The 22,403-nt window shown below is 39.7% G+C and overlaps 1 protein-coding gene across 2 annotated transcripts in view; it reads right to left on the bottom strand.

The window, feature by feature from the left end:
- Window positions 1–1,186: 1,186 nt before the first annotated feature.
- The window catches only part of LOC308067198 (annexin A2), a 67,811-nt gene continuing 46,594 nt past the window's right edge, over window positions 1,187–22,403 (bottom strand). For both annotated transcript variants that reach the window (XM_080395619.1, XM_080395618.1), the window contains 11 exons: window positions 20,550–20,649; window positions 14,540–14,634; window positions 11,277–11,390; window positions 8,223–8,313; window positions 6,780–6,859; window positions 6,435–6,494; window positions 5,653–5,746; window positions 4,810–4,905; window positions 3,770–3,828; window positions 2,474–2,596; window positions 1,187–1,564 (listed from right to left, as the gene is read on the bottom strand). In XM_080395619.1, coding sequence (XP_080251745.1) covers window positions 1,505–1,564; window positions 2,474–2,596; window positions 3,770–3,828; window positions 4,810–4,905; window positions 5,653–5,746; window positions 6,435–6,494; window positions 6,780–6,859; window positions 8,223–8,313; window positions 11,277–11,390; window positions 14,540–14,634; window positions 20,550–20,649 — 972 coding nt within the window. In that variant the 3' untranslated portion in view covers window positions 1,187–1,504. The remainder of the gene's footprint in view (window positions 1,565–2,473; window positions 2,597–3,769; window positions 3,829–4,809; window positions 4,906–5,652; window positions 5,747–6,434; window positions 6,495–6,779; window positions 6,860–8,222; window positions 8,314–11,276; window positions 11,391–14,539; window positions 14,635–20,549; window positions 20,650–22,403) is intronic.

Genomic DNA, 22,403 nt, shown 5'->3' with positions numbered 1-22,403 from the left:
AGATTTCTCACCCTTTTAATAGCAGCATGGAACAGGCTACTGTGCTTCTCATGTCTTTTCTGACAGATTGATTTAAAAAGTCTCAAAATTCCCTCTGAGAAGTGCATCAGCCTTTGAAACAGTGCTATAAACGAGGTAATGCCTGAGGGAAAACAGTTGATACTTGCAGGCAGTTCTGTATTTCCAAAGGAACAACAGCTGGGAAAGGAAAAAGCTGTTTTCTCCTATGGTAATTATTTTATATTTATATTACCGTTGTACCCAAGGCCTCTGCACTAGGCAGCGTGTGGATACCCAAGCACCCAACGGACATGCAAACTTGGCCCTTGTGCCAAGATGGCTGCTCCCCTCAGCCTGCACATACAAGGGCCTCAATGTCACATGCCCAAGCTGGAGAGAAAGCATTGCCCTTAACTCATTTTTCCAGATGTTTGGATGTGACTTTCATACCATAGTAGGAGTTAACATTACCACAAGACAAGAAAAATGCGTTCTAGCAGGTAAGCTTACTTTGCCACGGCTACAACTGCAGACTGAAATACACAGAGGACACAGGAGTGCCGAGTGCCCTGCACCACTGCGCGGGCACAGTGAGCGCCTCAGCCCCTGTCAGCTTCGCTGTGTCGCCGACGGTGTCAAGTCGCCTCAGGGAGACACGAGCCCACCCAGTCTCCCCGAGGTGCGGAGGCGGCCAGGGCACAGCCGCCCCTCGGGCCGGGCCGGGGAGGGGGGGCAGCCCCCACCTCGCACCGAGCCCGCGCTGAGGCAGCCGGGAGGGCAGGAAGAAGAAAGGCGGGAAACTCCCCCCTCAGAGCCGCAGGCAACACGCGCTGCCCTCACACAGCTTGGCACCCCAGCCCGGGCCTTGTGAAGGGAACACCTCTGTCACTGGCAGCTGTCTAAAATGCTTACGAGGGATTTAAAACTGTTTACCCCTTGCACACAGGCACAGGAAATGTTTAAATGTTTAAGAGGGAGTGAAAAGTGTTTGCCCCTCACACATGGGCGGAGAAAGTTTGGGCTCAGGGTTTAGTAGGAAAACTCCAAAACTAAGAGAATGGTTTTGCTTCTGCTGAGAAATTGAATCATTAAACACAGTAAGGGCTTTGAAACACCACAGAAAACAGACAGCAAAGGCTAAATACAGTTCATACAGTTTTCAAATTAAAGGTCTGAAAGAGACCCATTGTCTTAAAGTAAAACTTCAGTTTTATTTATGTTTTATTAGAAACATCGCACAGAGAGGCAGTCGTTCACAAGCATTTGTAACCTCGTTTATCTTTGGAAGGTTAGTTTCTCTGGCTATATGCTGTTAGGGCCTTTGGCAGAGCCAAGCAGAGCACTGCTGCCGAGAGAAGTGCACGCAGCACCAGAAAGCATACTACATCAGTGGTCTCACAGATACAAAGGCAAGTCAAGGTTAGCTAGGCAAGTCAATCTTTTCTAGGATTACAGTAAAATGAAGAGCAAGAGAGGCACATTTGGGTTTCTTCCATCACAGTGTTCAGTCCTCTCCACCACACAGGTTCAGCAGTGCCCTCTGGTAATCCCCTTTTGTGTCTTGCTGTAAAGCAAGGGAAGAAAAATACAAAATATGTATGAGGAAACAGTCACAAAATATGAAATTATATGCATTCTAGTCTAAACCTGTGGGGCAGAATATGTTTCACAGTTGAAGCCTTGTCAGCCTGGAGGAAACTAAACTAAGCTTTACTTATGTGTAAACTGAAATTATTTATCATTCTTGCAATACAAATGCAAGGCCAAGGAAGGAGAGGAATTTTGGTACAAAAGAGAGCAACACAACAAAGGAAAGCTGAAGGACTCACTTCTGTTCCTTCTCACTGATCACTGCAAAGAACATATATCAAATTCACTATTTTGACAATTTGCTTATCTAAAATTGACATCTTTAGGAAAAGGTTCTGAACTTCATCTACACAAGGAAGAATGTATCATATGCTGTTGTGAGGGTGTGTAGAAGATTAGTTTTCAAATAGATGCACAAGCTCTTTACCTATGCCCCAAAAGTTAAATAAAACCTAGCACCTATAGCTCCTGTCTGATCACAGAAATGGACAAAAATCACTCTAGCTAAAATGCCTACTCCCTGGGCACTGAAATGAAAGGGAGCAACCATTTAGGTGCTCTATTTTCATTCAGCAATTACAGAGCAATTAGGTTTTTTCTTTTCTTTTGGTCTGAGGCTAGGGCCAGGTGAACAGAATTGTCTTTCATAAGACATCAGCTGATTGCACAAAGACAACATACAGCCAAGTGGCTGCCAGGAGTTGTACCAGCTGTAGACACTAAAGTTAAAAAGTGGGTTTTTCAATAGGGCACGGACAATAACAAAATGTTCTCACTGCAGCCTCTAAAACACCTCCCATTAATTCTAATAGTACAATTAATCCAATGAAGACTGATGCAAAGGTCCATGCAACTGATATAAAAAGAAAGCTGAAAAACTTACCTGGATAAAATAATAGAGAGATTTCCCGTATTTCCGCTTGAACTCACTCTTAATTTTCAACATATCAACTTCGCAGCGGGAGACCATAATCCTGATCAGAACCTTGTCACGGGTTCCCTTGCCCTATAAGCAGATACACATTTAGAACTGTAATAGCTGAAATGCATAAAAGGCCACTGTACCTAATGGTAAAACTCCAGGCAACTGAGATGTAACAATAAAAGATTTCTGAGGTCATTATTATGATTCTGGAATTTGAGCACGAACATACCTTTCTCATCATCAGTGTTTGATCAACTTCCAGTCACCAGCCTAGCTGCTTAAGACTGTTAAGCAGCAGTTCTGGTTCACCAGGAAGTCTTCATGGAATTGTTTAGGTTGGAAAAGACCTTTAAGACCATCAAGTCCAACTATTAGTCTAGCACAACCAAGTCCACCACTAAACCATCTCCTTAAGTGCCACATCTAGACAGCTTTTAAATACTTTCAGGAATGGTCACTCAACCACTTCCCTGGGCAGCCTGTTCCAATGCTTGACAGCCCTTCCCATGAAGAAATTTCTCCTAATAGCCAACCTAAACCTTCCCTGGCACAACATGAGGCTGTTTCCTTTCGTCCTGTTGCTTGTTACTTGGGAGAAGACTGACACCCACCCCAACACAACAACTTTTCAGGTAGTTATTTGTGGAGAGCAATAAGGTCTCCCCTTAGCCTCCTTTTCTCCAGACTAAACAAACACCCCCAGTTCCCTCAGCCACTTCTCACAGGACTTGTTCTCTAGACCCTTCAGCAGCTTCACTGCTCTTCTTTGGACACACTCCAGCACCTCAACGTCTTTCTTGTAGTGAGGGGCCCAAAGCTGAACACAGTATTCACAGTTCCTGGTATTGACTAATGCCTGTCACCAGGCAGTTCTCTTTCATCCCTTTCCTTGAGAAAATGTTTTGACACAAATTTAGTATTTTATTTTGGCATGTCAATAAAAGCTATTTCTGCTATCAGCTCTTTGTTACTTGCAAAAGATGTGTCTAAGTTTGCTAATTATAATCAGCTGGCCTAATACAGATCATTATTATATGATCCTTCCCTGTATTTCCTTATACCAGATGCAGCTGAAAAGATGGTCTAGGCTCATAACTATTGAAGAATGCATTTGAACAATGCTAAGTCATCGTGAATTTATTCACATGCTAGTCACACATCATATGAATAAAAGCACCTAAGCAATCAAAATTTGGTGAAAACAATGCCAAAAAAAAAAAAAAAAAAGTAGAAGGAAAGAACAGTCTTCCTTACCTTCATGGAATCATACAGTCTGTCTGCGAAGTACAGCTGCTTGTTCTGAAGGCACTGGACTGGAGAGAGAGATAAGAATATTTAAACATCCTGCCCATACATGGAACAGCAGAACACAGAATCTTGGAGCCATTTTTAAAGACATGATAAGTAGTCAAAAAAACGTTTTCAGCAAAATTTTCTCCAAAAGGGGACAGAGAAATTACTTTCACCCGAGTTGTTACTTAGAAGTTGTTTGGCTAAGCTTGTGGTTGAACCACAAATGCTTACAGTCTGAGGAAGTACTTCCCTCCCATTGCTAGTATTGTTTCAGAATGCTAGCCCTCCTCCACACAGGCCAGAACTCATTCTTCTGCTTCTATAAGCAACCTCTTTTCTGAAAACACTCATTGTATGCTAATCCATGAGATGTCCCCCTTTCAAGGCTGGGCTCTGTTTATTCTCCATTTGCATTACAGAACTCTCAGTTCACCCTTAGCCTGAAATGGATTTTCCTTTTAAAGAATTCCCTCTTAAACTTGGCAACATCCTTATCCTTATCCTTTTCCTGTCATGCCACAGTACCAGCCTCACACCCTGCCTCCCCATTTCAGAGATTCCAGTGCCAAATCGACTCCTTAATTACCCTCTGGCATCCTGCAGTGCTTGTCTTCTCTCACACACATGCTGTTCTCTCTCCAGCCCATGTCTACACTGAATACTTACTCTGTTCAGCTATAGTTCCAATCTTTTGTTTTGTTTGGGGAAACAAACATTAAGACTCCTTACCAAACAGAAGTGGAACAAACAACAGATGAGAGAACACATCCATTTTTATTTTCAGCTGGAAATCAAGGTTTCTATTTTGAAGAGGGAAAAAATATGCTGCTTTTCAATACCTGTAATGTGCTAAAACATACTAGTGGATCCAATAATGCCAGCACGTCCAGTTTATTTCTCATCCAACAGCACAGAGGAAGCTGGGCCCTATCCTTATCACGATTTACTGCAAGAGCACTGAAAATATCCTATCTAATAGTCTTTACTTCAGAGTAACTCACCAAGATTAAGGAAGGCATTCTCCAAATCTCCCTTAACTTCCTTCTTGATGCTCTCCAACATATCATACGGGCTATAGCTCTTGTACCTGTCAAACACTATCACAAGAAAGAAAATAGGTGAAATCAAAACCAGATCAAGAACTGGTAAAAGTAACCACCTGAATCAAAACCACAGAGACAGCAATGCAGACATACATGATTTAAAAATACCTGTCCAAGTCCTTCTGAGACTTTTATATTAAGTACAGCCTAAGTTTGTCAGCTAATAGTGAAGTTCTATTGCTATTGCCTTTTTGTTTTCCTTGAACATCTCCATAATCTGGTAAAATACCATCTTAACCCTGTACTAGTGTTTTTTGAAACAACAGTGATTTAGGCCCTGAAAAGAAAAGCCTTCAAATGACTTTCCCATGTGCTTCTTACAGCAAAATCACACCTGCTTTTGTGAGTCTTCACTGTCAGATTTAAACACATGATATAGCTAAGCTACCCTAGAACAGAGGGAAAAACTAAAGGGCTTCTCAAGGTCTCCTGCAACCATGTTTTCTAGATTTGTAACATTTTTGTTCTCAAGTGTACATGATGTATAATTGAGCATTGTTACACCTGTGTAAAAAGAGAGCTCTACACACACATTCACACTGTGAGATTAACACATCCACAGAAATAACTGTATTTTCTGAAAGAAATTAAAAGCTAGGACATGAATTAAGATTTATGAGACCTCCTATTTTTTATGAGTGCTTTTCACACTCATTTCAATCATATCTGGGACAAAATAGTTACCACTTCAGTATCATTTTCTCTTCTAGGAAAAAAATAAATCTGTCTCTTGAATAATACCTTTCTGCAGGTGGGGGACACTTCTTTCAGTCATAATGTTGATCCACTTGGGGACATCCGTTCCCTTTCTCTTCACACCAGCATCATAGAGCTCCTGGGGTTAGAATGAAAAGCAAAATCATTAAAATCAGGAGTTACACAAGAAGCCATTGCAAATGTATACCATTTCCTTACTGTAAAACATGCACTCCTGGAACTGTGTCAGTGGGAGAAACATAAACGGACACATGGTTACGCAGACCACCAGGACAAGATCTATGGATCTAGTCTGAAACTAAGCCTAATTATTTCATATTTGCCTCTGTCTACAAATTTACTCCATATTTAACTCTGTTTACCTCTAAGTGAAGAACCGCTCTTGACAGGTACAGATGTAATAAGACAGATATAGATGTAATAAACAAGCATCAGCAGCCACTAAGTTCAATGATACTTCTCTGAATCTTACACAATTACTTGGTTGCAACCAGCGTTCACAATGTATGCGTCTCCTTTTGTTACAGACTCTCTCTCTCAATATGCCTAAGGGAAATACCAGAGAGCTTCTGTGTAAGTACTAGTCGGTAGCAACCCATGAAAACTGATAAAACTGACAACTGAAGTTACCAGGATTGCAAGTGGCAAACACCTTGACAGCATGCAAACATTACTGTGCAAGAGAATCTGAAATATACTTTCACACCTACTTTCATAAATGCTTCTCACTCCCACAGTATTTGTACTTTCAATATCCCCAAAAGCTTGAGCAACTTAAGACATTTAATGGTATTACCAGCACTTACCCTAGCATCTTGGTCAATCAGCTCATAATCAATCACAGAGGTATCTTCACACCTTTTGCCCTTCGAACAAGGACAGCAGTATTTAGAAGATGTTTAATATACAGTTAGCAGTTTGCTATACATGTTCTTTTCTCTTTGATTTTTTTAACCTGAATTTGCTAAAGAGTAACAGTACGCTCCACCCCCATTTTAAAGATGCTGCTACAAATGCTGCATTTCCAAGACAGTGAAAATATAAGGAAATTGAAAAGTGAATCAGAAATCCAATTGTTTTACTGGCAGCCATCAGTCAGTTACCAAAGGGCCGTCACATTAGGAAAAGTGGAAAAATATGAACAGACCTACCTTGGCCAGGGCAACCATTAGCTTGCGGAAGTCACCAGATGTGTCTGATATAATGTCCTTTTCCAGTTCTGTCTTGTACACTAGAAAAGAAGAAATTATTTGCAAGTAAATGGTATCCTACAAATACTCCTTTACTAGAAAAACAGCTGCTAATTACTGTGTTTTATGCACATAAACAGCTACAATCCAAGTCAGGTGTGGAAGACAATGTAAACAAAAGCATGCTTGCATACTGCAGAAACAACAGTGCTACCACCTAGTCAGGAGAGTTTCAAATCAAAGTCTGTCATGGAAAGGTAACAGGAAAGCCTGAAACTACTAAAAGGATGGGAATACTGTTTTAAGCTCAGTATCTTGTTAGATCATTCTTAGCTACCAATTAATGTTTGGTTGATAAAAATAGTATTTAGGTCTTTTCTGTTCAGGGATTTGACCGGACAACTGCAAATACAAATTTAATGCAAAAGACAAAATTTGTTATGATGAATCAAAGGTATGCTCTGTGTGATTCTGGTCTGATGTCTGAACTTTTCCATTGCTTTCCAAGTGGGTACGCTCTATATTGCCAGAAAATCACATTCTTTCCTCTTTTCAACAGCAACCTAATCTACAGCAGCAACATACTCTTTGCTGATGTTTGTTTGGGGTTTTTTTTGTTTTGTTTTGTTTTCGGGGTTTTTTTTATATATATTGTCCATTAAGACTACATGAGTTTTGCTTGTCCTTTTTGACTTAGCTGGCACTTTACCACAATTGCTTGACACCTATTAAGCACTAGCACACAGCAGTTTTCTAATTTCAGTCTATTTGCAATGAAGTTGAACTCTGAAGCTCAGGCAAACCAACAGGCACTGGACAGCTGCACTACTTAACTGCAATAAACACAACCAGAACGGCTAATATAAAAATAAAAGTAGTAATTTTTGAGGATGGATCTTAGATCACTCGTATATATACTTATAATTAATTAGAATTATAGCTTCAATCAGATAACATGCTTTAGAGAAGCTGAAAAACAGAATATATGCTTTTATGAAGTTTTATTTCATGCCTTTTTTGGCCAGTCTACCAAATAAACTTACAAGCACGTTTCAGTAGATTTCACATTCACCTACTTATTACATAATTGATCCTAAAGTCCATAAATCTGACATCATCAATTCTGTTGCTATGTAAGCTACATGCATTCTGTGAAAAAAAACTCATCTAGACACAACTTTCACAAGTGGTAAATGTTCCCCAATTTGCTTGCTACCAAGCAACAAGATGAAACTATAAAACACAGACGAATATCCAGGACACCAGTACAAAATACTCTCTTATGTTCAACTGCCAGAAGATCAAAGCAGATGCTGTGTAACTAATAAAGTCACACCCAGGTGAACTTATCCAAGTAACTTAGTGTAAAAACACAGTGCATTGAAACTTTCAAAGTAAACTTACTTTCCTTGTAGACTCTGTTAATCTCATTAAGCTCCTGATTTGTTCGTGAGCAGATGATTTCAATGAGCGTGTCTTCATCAGTTCCCAGACCCTGTAACACATATATGATTCAATTAGGTGCTAGAAATGAACAGGCATACTTGAATGGTTTAAAAATATTTTACAGACATCTCCATTCTCCCACTCTAACAATTTAACAACCATTCAGGGATATTTTTTGCTAACTGTGCCTCAGAAACCCCAGATGGAACATTTATAGTTGCCAAATACTACTCCGATAACTTTGAGATCCTACAGACATTATCTCTGGGCAACGTGCCTTTGCTGTGAGCATCTGTAACACTCAGTGGCCGCTCCACTAGCATAACTGGATGAGATCAACTTATCACGGCCCATGTATGATTATTTTCTGTCCACTGAGAACACAGGAAGAAAATCTGATTTTTAGCATGCAAATGGACAGCAATCAACTACTACTTCCCTGCTTTTCTTCCTCATCTCCCTCCATACACCTCCTCCACTGTAAATGCAAAGCCAAGGACGACACCAACATTAGCTTTGGCTCTGTCTCCAAGTCAGCAAAGATTTAAGCATGTTCTGAATTTCTAGCTTATAGACCCTCTTGAATTGTCCCTATCTTTCATGTACTTCACAATGCACAAATACAGATGAAACAACATTACTATTAGCTGTATTAAGAAATAAAAATTTATTTAGTACGACAAACTAAATATTCAGATTTTAAATTTTTTTGAAAAAGCTGAATGAATTGAGAGGTCTTATGTAATATTTCAAAGCCACTTTTGTAATCAAGGTCAATGAAAAATCAGTACTTTGAATTAAGCTGCATTACTACAGTTTAAAAAGTGATATGGGTATTAGCACTATCACAAAAATACAAACCACATCAACATGTATCAGCTATCAGTTAAACCTTCTAGTAGCTCCGATACTCCAAAATAATGTGGCTTGATCAATGTGCTCTAAACCTCGTTCAATTATTTTACACAGATAAACAGTCAAATTAAAAAAAAAATTAAAATGCTTACACTGCAATGTTCTTGCACCTGGAGAAAGACAGGAAACTCTGAAGGACAGGCTCAGAACAGAAAACTAAGTTGGATGAGCTGAAGATGCTTCTCTCTCGCATGACAATTAAGGATGTCTGGGTTACTAGTTGGTACCGCTACCTAGCAGCCAGATGCCTCAATATTTTGAAATTTTTTTACGAATAGGCCCCATTGGCAATTTTTAAATTGTTTTGTTTCTTACCTACCAGTGAACAATGTTCATGCTAATCTCATTACCCTCATCTTCCAGCATCACCAGGAGATGGAAAAAACACTCCTATGCCTCCTGTTAGGATGCTATTTGTTAAGCCCATCTGTAACAGAATGCTACTTAGTATGTGGCAAAAATGGGCATGGTTTCCACAAGACTCCATGAGGAGTCTGCTGGATAGCATCTTGGGAAAACTTCTCTGCAGTCTTTTGCATGTGGAAAATGGAGGTAATTACGTGGAAAAGTACCCTCCTGGAAAAAGTGTTGCTATTGAAGGAGGGGCGGGGGGAGAGGAAGAGAGGACTAAACCCAAACAGTTTTATAAAAATGGCTTACAGCTAAGAGAATTAGGAAAGCTTTCCACAGAGTGGTTCTAATGGGTATTTGGGGAAGAAATGAAGGCTAACAAAATTAAAGATTTTCTAAAAATTTTTTGAAGTATTTCATAAGAAAGTGTGCCAGAAAAAGAATTAACTCCTCAGAGATAATTTTACTCAACTTTGATTCCCATGTCATAGTTTATGACGCTCTATGTATCAAGTCAAACTTAAGCTCAGGCATGTTCAGAACATTAGACTAGGTGCCTGGGAGTGGGGAATAGCTGACCTACAGAGAGAATACAACATTCTACATTAGTGGCTATTCTGAGATAATGGCCTGGTCTGCGGGCTGTATATACAGCATAAAAACTATGTAAGTATATGGTCATCCTAAATATATCACATGTAAGACGCTTAAAGAAACCCAAACGCAACAAACCGAACGATTTTGATTCACAGTAAATTACGGCTAGCCTCTACTTAAAACCAGAAGAGGGCAGCATGTGGTTACTCAAATAATGGATTTGGCCCATAATTAGAGTTACCATCTTCATACTGGGTTGGTTTTTTGGGTTTGGGGGTTTGAGATGGGGTTTTTTTGGGGGTGGTGGTGGGTGTTTTTGTTTGCTTGTTTGCTTTTTAACTGCTTTCATAGTCTGGAGAAATTAATTAATTGGGTTTTTGTCTTGTTCTGAATTTCAACAGACAATACTTGATTTTTAATTATTTAAAAAAATACAAACCTGATCAAGTCCATTCAAAATTTATGTGATGATGACAAATACAATCTCTCAAACCTTAGTTTGCTTAGAAAGATGGATACACCGGTATGAGCACCTCTCAAAAGTCTTGATTCAGTGGCCTGCAGCGTGGATATTTCTGAAGTAGCAATCTATTCCATGCTTGCCTGTGATTGTAGGGGACCGAACACGGTGACTCACTGCTGTGCTGTTTCTCCAACGACTGCTTTTGATGCCCCATCCTCCTTCTCATGTTCTACACAGAGGCAGGTTTGGTACAGGATGTTCTTTCAAGATCAGTGATATGAGCCAGTAACTGAAAACTACTGTTTAAGCCTATAAATGCTAACGGAGGATTTAATAGCTCCAGCTAACAGCTGCTCTCTTAATGTCTTTTTGTACTATGAGCCTATATATTGTTTTTTAAGAGCAGTCAGCAAAGCAGCAACCAGCCAGGACAGCTTATCACTTATTCCTGACCTGATGAAAATTATTTCTTTCCTTAAAGAGAGGATTTAATTAACAGTTTAAAAATCAGATGGTTCCAGAATTTCATTTTGGATGCCTTGCAACTGGATACTTAAACTGTAGTACTAAAATAAAATAGTAATCAGTGGACAAGTTTGAAATTTGTGGCCTTGGACATGAAGTCCATACTCATTCTTGAGACAGCGACATCAGACTAACATACCTGAATTTCAAAGCTCATTTACCTTCATGGCAGCTTTCAATTCAGAGGCATCATACTGTGCTGGTGTCTTCAGCAAGCCCAAGATCACTGCCTCCAAATGACCTGACAGAGCAGACTTGAGCGCTGCAGAAAGTTCCTGCGAAAAAGGAGGGATGATGGAAGAAAGAAATTAATGCTTACTTCTGATCTCCAGAGAATTTAGCCTGTAGTGCTTTAAGTCTCCAAGCCTACTGTTTCTTACACAACTGACAAGGAAACAGAACATAAAGAGCTTTTCTTTAGTGAAAGCATAAGAAAGAAATTAGGGCAAAGGAATTTTTTCTCATCCTTTGAAAATAAGAAGAAATCCACCAGTGGCTGACAAAGTGCTGGGAAGCATGGTGCAGACACATCTGAACAGCTCTGCTCCAGTCTTGAAGCGCTGACACTTTGCTGGAGCTAATAAGCACAGTGGATCTGCTTATTAGCGGATCCGAGTTTGACTCCCTGTGGTCAGTGCTTCACCAACATACTCCCATAGTTTTCCCAGTCGCACTGTTTTTCCTGTTTTCCCAGCCTTTTACTAGCTGAGACATCGGAAAATTGCCTGCACAGTTATTCCACTGTACAGGCCTAGTTCCTAAACAGCTAGTTGAAGAGAAAAAAATTGTCCCTAAGCACAGAAGAATTACCCCTGTCTTCAAGGAAACTATCAGAAGAGCACAGTCAAACTCTATTGTTAATTTTTAGTCAGTCCTAAAGAGAGAAACAGTCAGGTATGTTCACTTCACAGGATACATGCAAATGTGTAGAAAATAAAGTCAGAGGCATGCCCTCGTTCATGGGTTTCAGATGCAACTTGCATAATGCTAATTATCAGCTCCATTGTAGCGTACTTACAAAGCTGAAATCCATTCGATCAGCCTGGGCTTCACACAGATCAAAGTATTCCCTAAGCTAAAGTCTGCAGCATTGAGAAGGGAATTGCTACATTTCAATTGCGGGTTTCTACACTAACAATCTGTGAGCTTGAGGAGCCAGGAAAAAGGGGGTAGAGAAAGTGACCTCAACAAAATTGCAGAGAAGTTTGTACCAGAGAGATAAAGAGCCAAGGCACCTAGTTCATTTCCAGAGTCATCTATTTAATCCAGGGCGCTAATATATGCTAATACTGTACGCGCTTACTGCATGAATTGGCCAAGACAGTGCATGGGGGTTTGGGGCATCTAGCTGCTTTAGTCTCAGAAACATTGTAGTAAAATAACTCAATTTTGGATATAATGTTTCATTGTTTGTGTGAAAACAGGTTCTTCAGCCATTGGCTGAAACAGCAAAGATACCACATCTCTCTATAATAAATTTTAGGGCAATGCCATGAATTCCAATCAGTTGAGTGAAGTTTTTGCCATTTTTGCACTTTGGTGTGAAGGCTGAAGGAAATACAAATCACTGCAGTAGGATTTACCAAAGTAACTGCAACAAAACACCTCAAACTGAACCAAGCACCTGCTCTCACATTAGCAGGCTTCTGGAGAAGGTAAGGTCTTCTCCCCCCACCAGGACAGCAGGGTCTCCGCTCCACCATTCTCTGCCACAGCTAGGAGTGCTCTAAGAGAGAGGTGGGGAGCAGATAACAGACATTGTTATTTTATAAATAGCAAAGAGAAAAGGTTTTACTAAGTGTTCCAAATGAGCATCCGGATATTAGCAGTTCATTCCAAAGTTAGAGATTATTGGCTGCAGTTCGGACTGACCAGAAATACATGAAGACACCCATGCAAAATCCTAGTATTCACAGTTAGCTCCATAAACACTGGTGATGGGGAAAGATTGCATAGATCAAGCACCGTTCCTCAAGATTACCAATAGTTTCCATTAGACACAGCCCAACTCTAAGGAATGAAAACAGAGGTAGGTCTGACTTTTTAAAATTATAAAGATCTGTTGAGAAATCCTGCAGCACACAAAACAAGCAGCCTAGTATAACACGACACATTGCCAGAGAAATATGAACAACCTGTTGCCAAAGAAAACCATGAGATACTGTCCCTAGAAGTTATACCTACATATCTTTTCATATCCCACTTCCTCCTCTCTTGCCATTCCCTTGTTTACTTCATTGAGTGGTTTTTACTGCAAATTTCCATTGTTTCTACAGACTGTTCTATTATTTGGCACTTGTTAAACTTGATAAACTCAGTTTGCTCTTGGGTCACAGCAAGGAAAAAAGGTGAGAGAGAAACAGATGAAAAAAAGCTGCAGATTTTCTGGACTGTGCATTTTTGTGGTCATGCAGAACATTTACCAAAGCTTTAAGCAACACATTTCACCAAGGAGCCCCTTTACGCACGCTTCCCCTAGCGCACACAGGGCCTGACCGCCAGGGTGTAGATGTGTACACACGCATGCATCCAACTTGTGCCTGCTTCTGCATGTGGCTATAGCAGCCATGCATTAAAGTTAGTGAATTTCCAAAATTCAACTCTAGATTTACATTTGGTTTCAGATGAGCATTCTGGGCTGCTATGGGACGACTACCATTTGGGGTCTGGCAAACCTGAAAGAGATACATTTGTCATAATCCTAACTCTATAGAAGTTTTCCTGAGTTTTGTGGGCGTAACACTTCAATTACAGTAAGATTTTCTAAAGTTCACAGGTCAAGAGAACTGCTCTTGCCTTCCAGATAGCAAGACTCATTGAGCAGAATTCTCCACACATTTTACAGATTGCTCTCCATGAGTAGATCAGTACCTAAGGTATTTCTGACAGAATAGTTTCTAGGGTAGTTCAACTCATTATATCACTTTCTTCCACATCTGCAGTGTTCATAGTACAACTGACTGTATTTTTTCTCACTTAAGCTAGAACTGTGAACAGAAACAGAATACTTGCCTTATGCTGAGTTGTTTAAACGACAGCAAGCATTTCCCTTTCATCTTTTCCTTCAAACTGAGGCATTTCAAGTCAATGGCTTTTCACTATTGTTTAGCATATTTCACCAGGGAATCCTGTGCCTGCCTGATGTGTCACCTGTTGAGATTTCTAGAGGTGCTAAGAAACCACTGTCTTCAACAGATGTCAGTTCCAGCTGTGCATACTCAACCAATTTGTAAGTCCCACCAGTTCTAAACTATGACAGTGTGGACAAAATGGATACATCTTTAATTTCAGTGAAAAGATAAAGCAAATAATACTTATTTCCAGTTTATACCCAGTTAACTGTGAAACTTGCAAGCCCTGAAAAAAAATCTAACTGTCCACAAGAAAAATATTCAATACTTGGTATTTCTTCATATTTTGCTACCTTTTTAGTTCTCCTCTGATAGGCAAAAGCAATATCCTGCCTCTGTTCATTGCTGCGGTTTGTCAGGATGTTGATGATGGTGACCTCATCCACACCTATAAAGACATAAGACAAAGAGTTAAAGAAGCTTTCTTGTTACTGTCCTCTTGGTATTTGTATGTCCTCTGACACTCACAACATAGCATATGTGACATCTGGAGCAGAGCTCAACAGCTCTCATTAGTTAGTCTATGTCATGTCCTGGCCCTAGCAGAAAAGGCAACCAATTACAACCCAAATTTTTGATGTGATTCAGATCTTGGTGTACACAGGCATGTATACACCTCAAAAAGGTCTAGTTTGTGACCAGCTTTACTAATTCTGTTTCCTTTGTTTGTCTGTGTACTTGTGTTTGGTCACTAAGTGTTCTGCACAAAGTTGTGCAAGAACACAGGCTTTAAAATTGATGTGAACTTGTACTTACTAAAGCCTGCCCTGTCATTTTGATTGACTGTTTTCAAATAAGGCTTAAGAAAGCACCTGTATTTTCTATTTAACACATAGTCACTTAACTATGACTCTAAACATAAAAATGAGAAAAAACAGTGTATTTCATTATCTCAGCAGCTCAGAAGACAGATGGGGTTTTTGACACTGGAAGAACTACGTATGTGCTACTTTCTTTGAAATATTCACTCGAAGATCCATGCCGAGTTTTAACTAGCATGCCCAGAGGACTTGGATGCTCAAACTCCCAACCAATCTTTTAAGTGAACTATGTACCAGTAAAGGTTTAGTTTTAAGTGAAGTTTTCCGAATCCATGCACTTAAATGCAGCTACAGGCTGAATGCAAGGAGATCATTAAGATTTTTTGTGAGTTAAAAGCCAAAGCATCTAGGGTTCAATACTCTGGTTCTCAGTAGAACCTAATGCACACCACAGTTTTAGATCCTGTAGGGATCATCGATGCAGATCAATGCATATAGAGAAAAAGCTTTATGTTGTACAGGAAGCAGGATTTCCAGATGTTTTTTCCTAAATAGAGCTAATTGCTACTCTATGTTATTTCCAATGCAGGCAGCATCCTGTGACTTTTTCACTTGCTGCTGCTTACTGCTACTAACTTGCACTTCAGATTCCCCCTCGTTTTCCCCACTTCACTTGCTGCTTTCAAACTGGATTCTCCTGAACTTGCATTCCCTGGACTGGCACAGTTCTTCCTCTGATCACAATTCTCACCCACAGCTTGGCCTTGGCAACTCAAAAGATATCCCAGAGCTTGGCTGGGTTGGAGGCTCTTGAGCTTCTTGAGATAAACGTGGAGCACCTGACTTAGCTCTGTAACATGTTACAGGGCTCTGACCCAAGGGACATACAATTACCACGGCCTGCAAACATCCATGTCTCTCAAAGCGCTCTCTGCAAGGACAGCTACCATTTGTTTGTTCACATCAACAGAAAAAAAGCCAAGCAAGCTGTATTTACATTCCCTTAACTAAGTATTAAAGTCATATTAAATAGTTTCCCTTACTATGAGAGCTTATAGAAACTGCCCTTGCAAGAACTCAGTCTCTGTTACTCAAAGGAGAATGTTTAGAAATGCAAGTCCTCCTGCCACAAGGTAAAACAACAGAATTGTTAACAACAGATATGAAGCAGCTGGGGCAGGGGGTGAGGGAAAGAGCTGGACTAACAAATAAGAAGAAAAGGGTGGCACACTTTGACACTGGGTGTATCTCAACAGAACTGAAATGGTCAGTCCAGGTGTACTTAAATGGTAGGTGGTTGAGATTTCCAAAGGCCTGGATGAGGACACACTAGTTTGCTCAAACAGAATCTGATTTTGAACTGAATTTTCTTACTCAGTTTAAAATAGCAAACACTGCTACATTTTCGCAAGACAATTACAATCTTTTTCTTAGAATGCTTTGTAAAAAGGTACAAGTGAAAGAATTGGAGCCCCCTGCCCCAATTCTTCAATGCACATTTGTGTCTATATCGCTGTATTCAGCCCCTAGGTAAAATGTCCATTTGTATTTCATGTATATTATTGGTTAAACAAAGCTCTCTGGCCATGCCATTCAAACTCAGGTGGTGAGTAACAGCATAGCTGGAAGTAATGTCCAGCTAATAAAGTCTTCCAAACAGAAGAGTTACCAGAGTTTATAAATGGATGGACAGAGGAGGCAGCTAGAATAGCTCTCGTCATTATGCTCAAATACCAAGCTAACCTATAGCTATGCTGCGTAACCATTTGTTTTGGACTATTCGAGGCTAACTGGTGAAGCTTAGAAGAGGCAAAACTAATTCTCAGTATTATGCATCTAACACAGCGCGTATTCTTCTGCAACAGGAAGATACTGTATATCTGGGGTTTTTAGTCTGATGAGTTGCGTGCCAGGTTTTGAAGCAAATAGATGAGTCTAATCTAGAGGTCAGAGCAAGCCCAGAGTTTCAACTCAAGTCTCTCCATTTACTACAAGTATTATGAATAGCTTCTTTCACATTTGCACACACATCAGTGTAAATGATGATTTTTTGAAAAAAACCAGAAAGGACTGGATCAGCAGCTACTAGCAGGAGTCAAATCCCTGCCAGAATCCATCTACATTTATTTTCCTTATTACCCAAAGCAACCCCACAGCAACTGGAAGCAAAGGACTGCAACAGATATTATAAAATTAACCATACAAAGCACGAATGTTACAAAAGACCTTTTAGCCACTAGCTACAGAACCTAAAATGATGAGTCACATCCAAAATTCCCTTCTCCCTCTTCACCACATTTTTCACGATGAAATACTGTACTTGATAGCCTCACATCCTTAGCTCACGCTGAGGCAGACCTACATCAGTGCTCTTATTCACACAAGTTTGGCCTGCGAAAGCCAAAAGGCCCTGGAAAGCATCGTCTTAGTTGCAAATTTTCGTTTGAAAACATGCTGACTGCACATTTCAGCCATAATCTAATCCTGCACATTTTAAACTGTTCCCATTTTATGAAAGAAAACAAATTCTCCCAGCACAGAAACGGCCACACACAAACACACTGACACTGGGCCTTTCAGCTGTTGCAGGGCCAACAGCTAAGCCAATCTCTTGAGCTTTTTAATAAATCCTAAATTTAAACCATTCTTGGCATTCAAAAAAGGCAAATGACATTTTCAAGTTTTATCACAATTGTGATAGATTAGAAGCCCACAAACATTTGCATCCAAGTGTTTTATTCGTACACTTTGTGGATGGAAATATAAAGTTAAGTCATTGCTCTGGCATTTAATGGGAAATAAGTGCTTGTACTTCACGCTTGGGAATCGTACAGCACGGACAGGATGCTGACTCACATCTGCTGAGACGGGGTGGAGCAGGACAGCAGCTAAAATATTTTTCTTTGCTGTTCACTAAAATCTCTGGCAGTTTCAGGGTAATGAAACAGAGTTTTATTTCCAAATTTATTCTGGCTGGGCAGATTTTATCAGTGCATTTCTGTCAATGGGCAACTGAAAATTAGATATTGTGGCTCATGATTTTTTTTTTTTTAAATAAGAAAATTCCTTGCAGATTGAAATGCAATTTGATAGGGGAGGAGGGGGCAGGAAGCAGATCTTAAAAAACCCCTCTCTGATCATTAACCACTTCTAAAAGAGGCAATCTATTGCTTTGGTCAGATTGCAATATTATGGCTCAATTAGCAAAAGAAGAGGAAATTAACACAACCCAAATGATCAGTTAGAGTTTTAAATTTTTTTGTTTACAAGACATTGTACTTCAATTTCCATGGGCCAAAACAACAGCACCAGCATTGTTCTGAACCAAATGGATGGTACGGACTGCCACTTAACTTTCTAGGATGAGGTGAGAAGAGAGCTAACGAACTTTTATTTTTCAAGAGCTAGCATGCATTCATCCAGCTTATTTACTAGAAGTCTGTCCTCTTAAATTTCTTTTTCAAGAACAACATGGACAGAATACCAGAAGCTATTTCTGTCCTATCAATATCTAGGTACTACAGAGATAATCAATCTGCATGAATGAATTAAATGGGGTTGCAACTGGCGTCAAATTATTAGTGGGAGATTTACATCAGTAGCCCTTGTGAGACGCTAACACCATTTTGCATCTGGTACTAACACAGTCTTAGGACTATTTGACTGAGCTCGTCATCTGCAATGTCTTATTTTCCTTGGATAAAATCCTGGTCCCACTGGAGTCAAAGGGAAAAATTTAGATAAAATAAGACCACAGTTGCAGCTCTGCTATTTTGCTTAGCAAGATTTCACCAAACCATGTTGCAACGACATATTTCTTTACTGATACTATTAATACTCTGAATATGTGACTGATGCAGTTTGGCACATTTCAGGCACTGTCTTCCCCCACCAGCATGTCAGCATATTTCATTTAAACTTCTGCATTAAATATTCTCTTAAAAGGTATGGGCACGTTGGATGTATTATATAAACAATGAATTAATCTCACAGAAGACCCCTGTTGTGGTGAATGTTTAGGTCCCATGTTTACACCTCATCATTGTTTTACCAGTTTCTGAATACAATTAATTTATTATAGATGCATGTTCTAAGCACTTTCCTACAACAAATTTGTGTTTGAATTCTGCCAGTCATGGAACAAAAAAGTATACCCTGAGACCTCAATACAAGGTTGCAGTTTAGGTTGCAATTAATTAACTATTCACAACCCAGTCTGATAATAAAATTATTTAACAAACTATTTGAGAGACACACAGATGGAAAAGGCACGCTTCAGCAGTCGTCTTTCCTACAAAGAATTAAAAGGAAACCTAATATATACTCTGTTAATACTGTTCTATTTAGCTGGTTTCTTCTATTTAGGTTCATATACTCGAGCTAATCTAAACACAGGGCACAATGGAGCACTACAGAAATTAAATAGCCTCTTGTCCTATACAGCAAAAAGCCAACACTTATAAGCAACATGCTAAGGCACCAGACGAACTCACTACAGAAAAAAACTAAGTAGCACAAAATGAAACTGGCACAGCAATGACATTTATTACAAGAGGAGCAAGACAGAACTGTTAACAAGTTACTTGCATTACGCAAACTCTAGGATGAACTGCTGCTAGCTACAAACTGATTGTATATCAAATAGAGCTATTTTTCCACATCTCCCTTTCTAGGCTGTTGGATATGTATAACCCCCCTGCATTTAATCCAGCTCCACTCAAAGCTCAGCAAAGGGCTGGGCAATATATTTGTGCAGGATTGTTTCTGCAGATAGATCTAAACCCTAATAAAAATATCACAATATTTCCCACAGATCCCACAATAGATAAAGAGATGGCTAACCCCTGAGGAATTAATCTGAAGAGTGTGAATGAATGCTGGAATATGTAGATATTATACAGAGCAGTTCAGACACTCTACCCCAGCTCTTTGCCCTAAACCAAATACACTGTTCAGCCAGTAAAACAAGTTTTGTCCATTTTACACACAATCACCAAAATGGAGATTCATGACTCTGACTCAGGGAGTTCACATTACTGCAAAACAGCTGGATAATTAATTAGATGGTAATTTTTCAAAACTGGCCCACTCTGACTGCAAATATTGTACTTGCATATTGTTTATATCAAAATGCAAGAGGTATAACCCAAATGGTTTTTCCCTTTCTCAGCGGAAGAAAAGTTGTAGAATTTGAAGTACTGATGAGTCAAGAGAAAAAAGTGAACACTTTCAGTGATAACCTCAGCAATTCTTGGCTACAAACTTCAAAAGTATATTCAAAGCATGCATTTAGAGAGTTCAAAATCTAACTTGGTCAAGATTTCATCAGTGAGGTCTGAGAAATCAAACACCTCCAAAAATAGGTATCGTAGAGTAAGGATATTAAAATGTTGGTCTTGAGACACAGGTGTGGTGGGGTTTTTTCGGTGTTTTTAAATTTTGTCTTTCTTTCCTTTTTTGTTTTGTTTTTGTTTTGTTTTCTTTTTCCACACCAGCATTCTAGCTTACAAGCAGAATCAAAACCACAGCGCATGTTCCTCACCTTTGGTCTTGATGGCTGTTTCCAGGGCAGCAGCATCCCGGTCAGCATCAAAATTTGAGTAGGCCTTAACGGTGGCATACGCACTTGGTGGGAGAGAATGCTAGAAGAAAAAGAAGAAAAACAACCTCAAAGTTAAACCATTTAATCCTGTCCTTGCTGCAGTTAGGAAAACGTGTGCCTCTTTGTCAACTAGTGTTTAGCCAAATTTTTAAATACAAGAACTGCCATAGGGTATCTGTGAAAATGGAATTCTGCTAAGAGCCACCAAACTCTGTTCTCCTGATATGTATTGTCCAGAAACCCACTCACAGCTATGCTTATTATAAAAAAAGAATATATACAAATAAATATCATATATTATTGCAGCAAAAACCTAACAAATTCCAAGTTTACTCACTAAAACTCAGTCTTCTAAAATCTGGAGTTTTCTGGCTAGATCTGAAGGAAATTGGCTACAGAAAGATAATTCACAGAAATTTTAAGTCTGAAGTTTTTTAGATTTGAAGCCAATACCTTACTTTGGATTACAGGTTATAATTATATTTTAAAAAAGGAAAAAAAATAAAAAAAAAGAGGAAGATGGAAGATTAACAGTAATTCAGAACAAGTTTTGTGCCCTATATCGTGGAATTTAAAGGTAATAAACCCCCCCACTTTTTAAGCCTATAGTTGTAGAAAACAGAAGTTACTATCTCCTTTTGGAACTCTATGCCTGCTGATACTTGGTTTAAGCAGCACGAGGCTAAGAAAATCAAATGACATTTCAAACTACCTGTGCTGAGAATAAAAGGATTTGCGGGTAAGATCACTTAGTAAACAGTTGCAACATTTTATAAGTTACCAGATGTTATCAGCTGTTTATTATTGTCCTCTCCTGAGGATTACAGCTGGTGACAGGAGGTCACCAGAATAGAGACTCAGCTCTTCTCAGCTGTTAGCTTGTTTCACCCTCCACGGGCATGTTAAACTAAACCACAGATTTTCATATAAATAGCTGAGAAATATTTACAAACCCCACCCCACCCAGTTCAATTTAGAGACCTAACCCTCTAGCAGAAAGGTGTCGTGACTAACCATAGCTGTTTCCTAAGTGAATCAACGACCAAGCTTTCTTGGTAAAGACCCCCAAACCCGTTCGTTTCAGCCCCTAACTCCAACAGAAGGCCAGGTTCATGAACAGGGCTAAGCTATCTTTGTATCCCTAGCAGATTTTCTTACATGCAAACTGTTACAAGGAGAACAAATATTAACTAAAATATTCCATGATTTTTTACTCTATCCTATAGAGGTCAACTGTCCTGAACAGATTCCTCTGGCAGCAGCCACTGCGCCTTCTTGAGACAATCTGTGTTATGCTGTGGAGACAGGAACTCAAAAAAGCACCAATAAACTGAACCATTCTTTTGTCTCTTACCATCAGCTCAGTTTAGCAAAGTGGCCCCCGTCTGGCCCGGAGCCACACCACAAAACACAGCCTTTCCTGTTAGCAGATCGAATTGCTAACAGAAACAGTACATGGAGATGTGCAGGGCAGCCTCAGGCAAATCTGTGTGCTGAAAGATTCCTAAACCAAACCAGTAACATACACAACCATGTGGCACCGCTATCTAATTAACCAGCACTCCAGCTAATCTGAAGCAAGTCACTTGGCACTTAGCAGAGTTGGGCACCTCTCCTTCCACCCACCTCTAACACTGTCTGAGTCATTCGGGCAGAGTATTTTACCGTAAGGTGACATCATATATGAGAAAATACATCGCATATTTGCGATCTGGGAGCCATATTTTCTGCTGCCCTTCCACCCAATGCATGCAAAAGTTGGATTCGGATCCCCTGACACTCGTCAAACGACCC

The sequence above is a fragment of the Falco punctatus genome (assembly GCF_963210335.1).
Source record: "Falco punctatus genome assembly, chromosome: 7".
NCBI classification, from domain to species: Eukaryota; Metazoa; Chordata; class Aves; order Falconiformes; family Falconidae; genus Falco; species Falco punctatus.
This window is presented reverse-complemented; position numbering and strand designations above follow the sequence as displayed.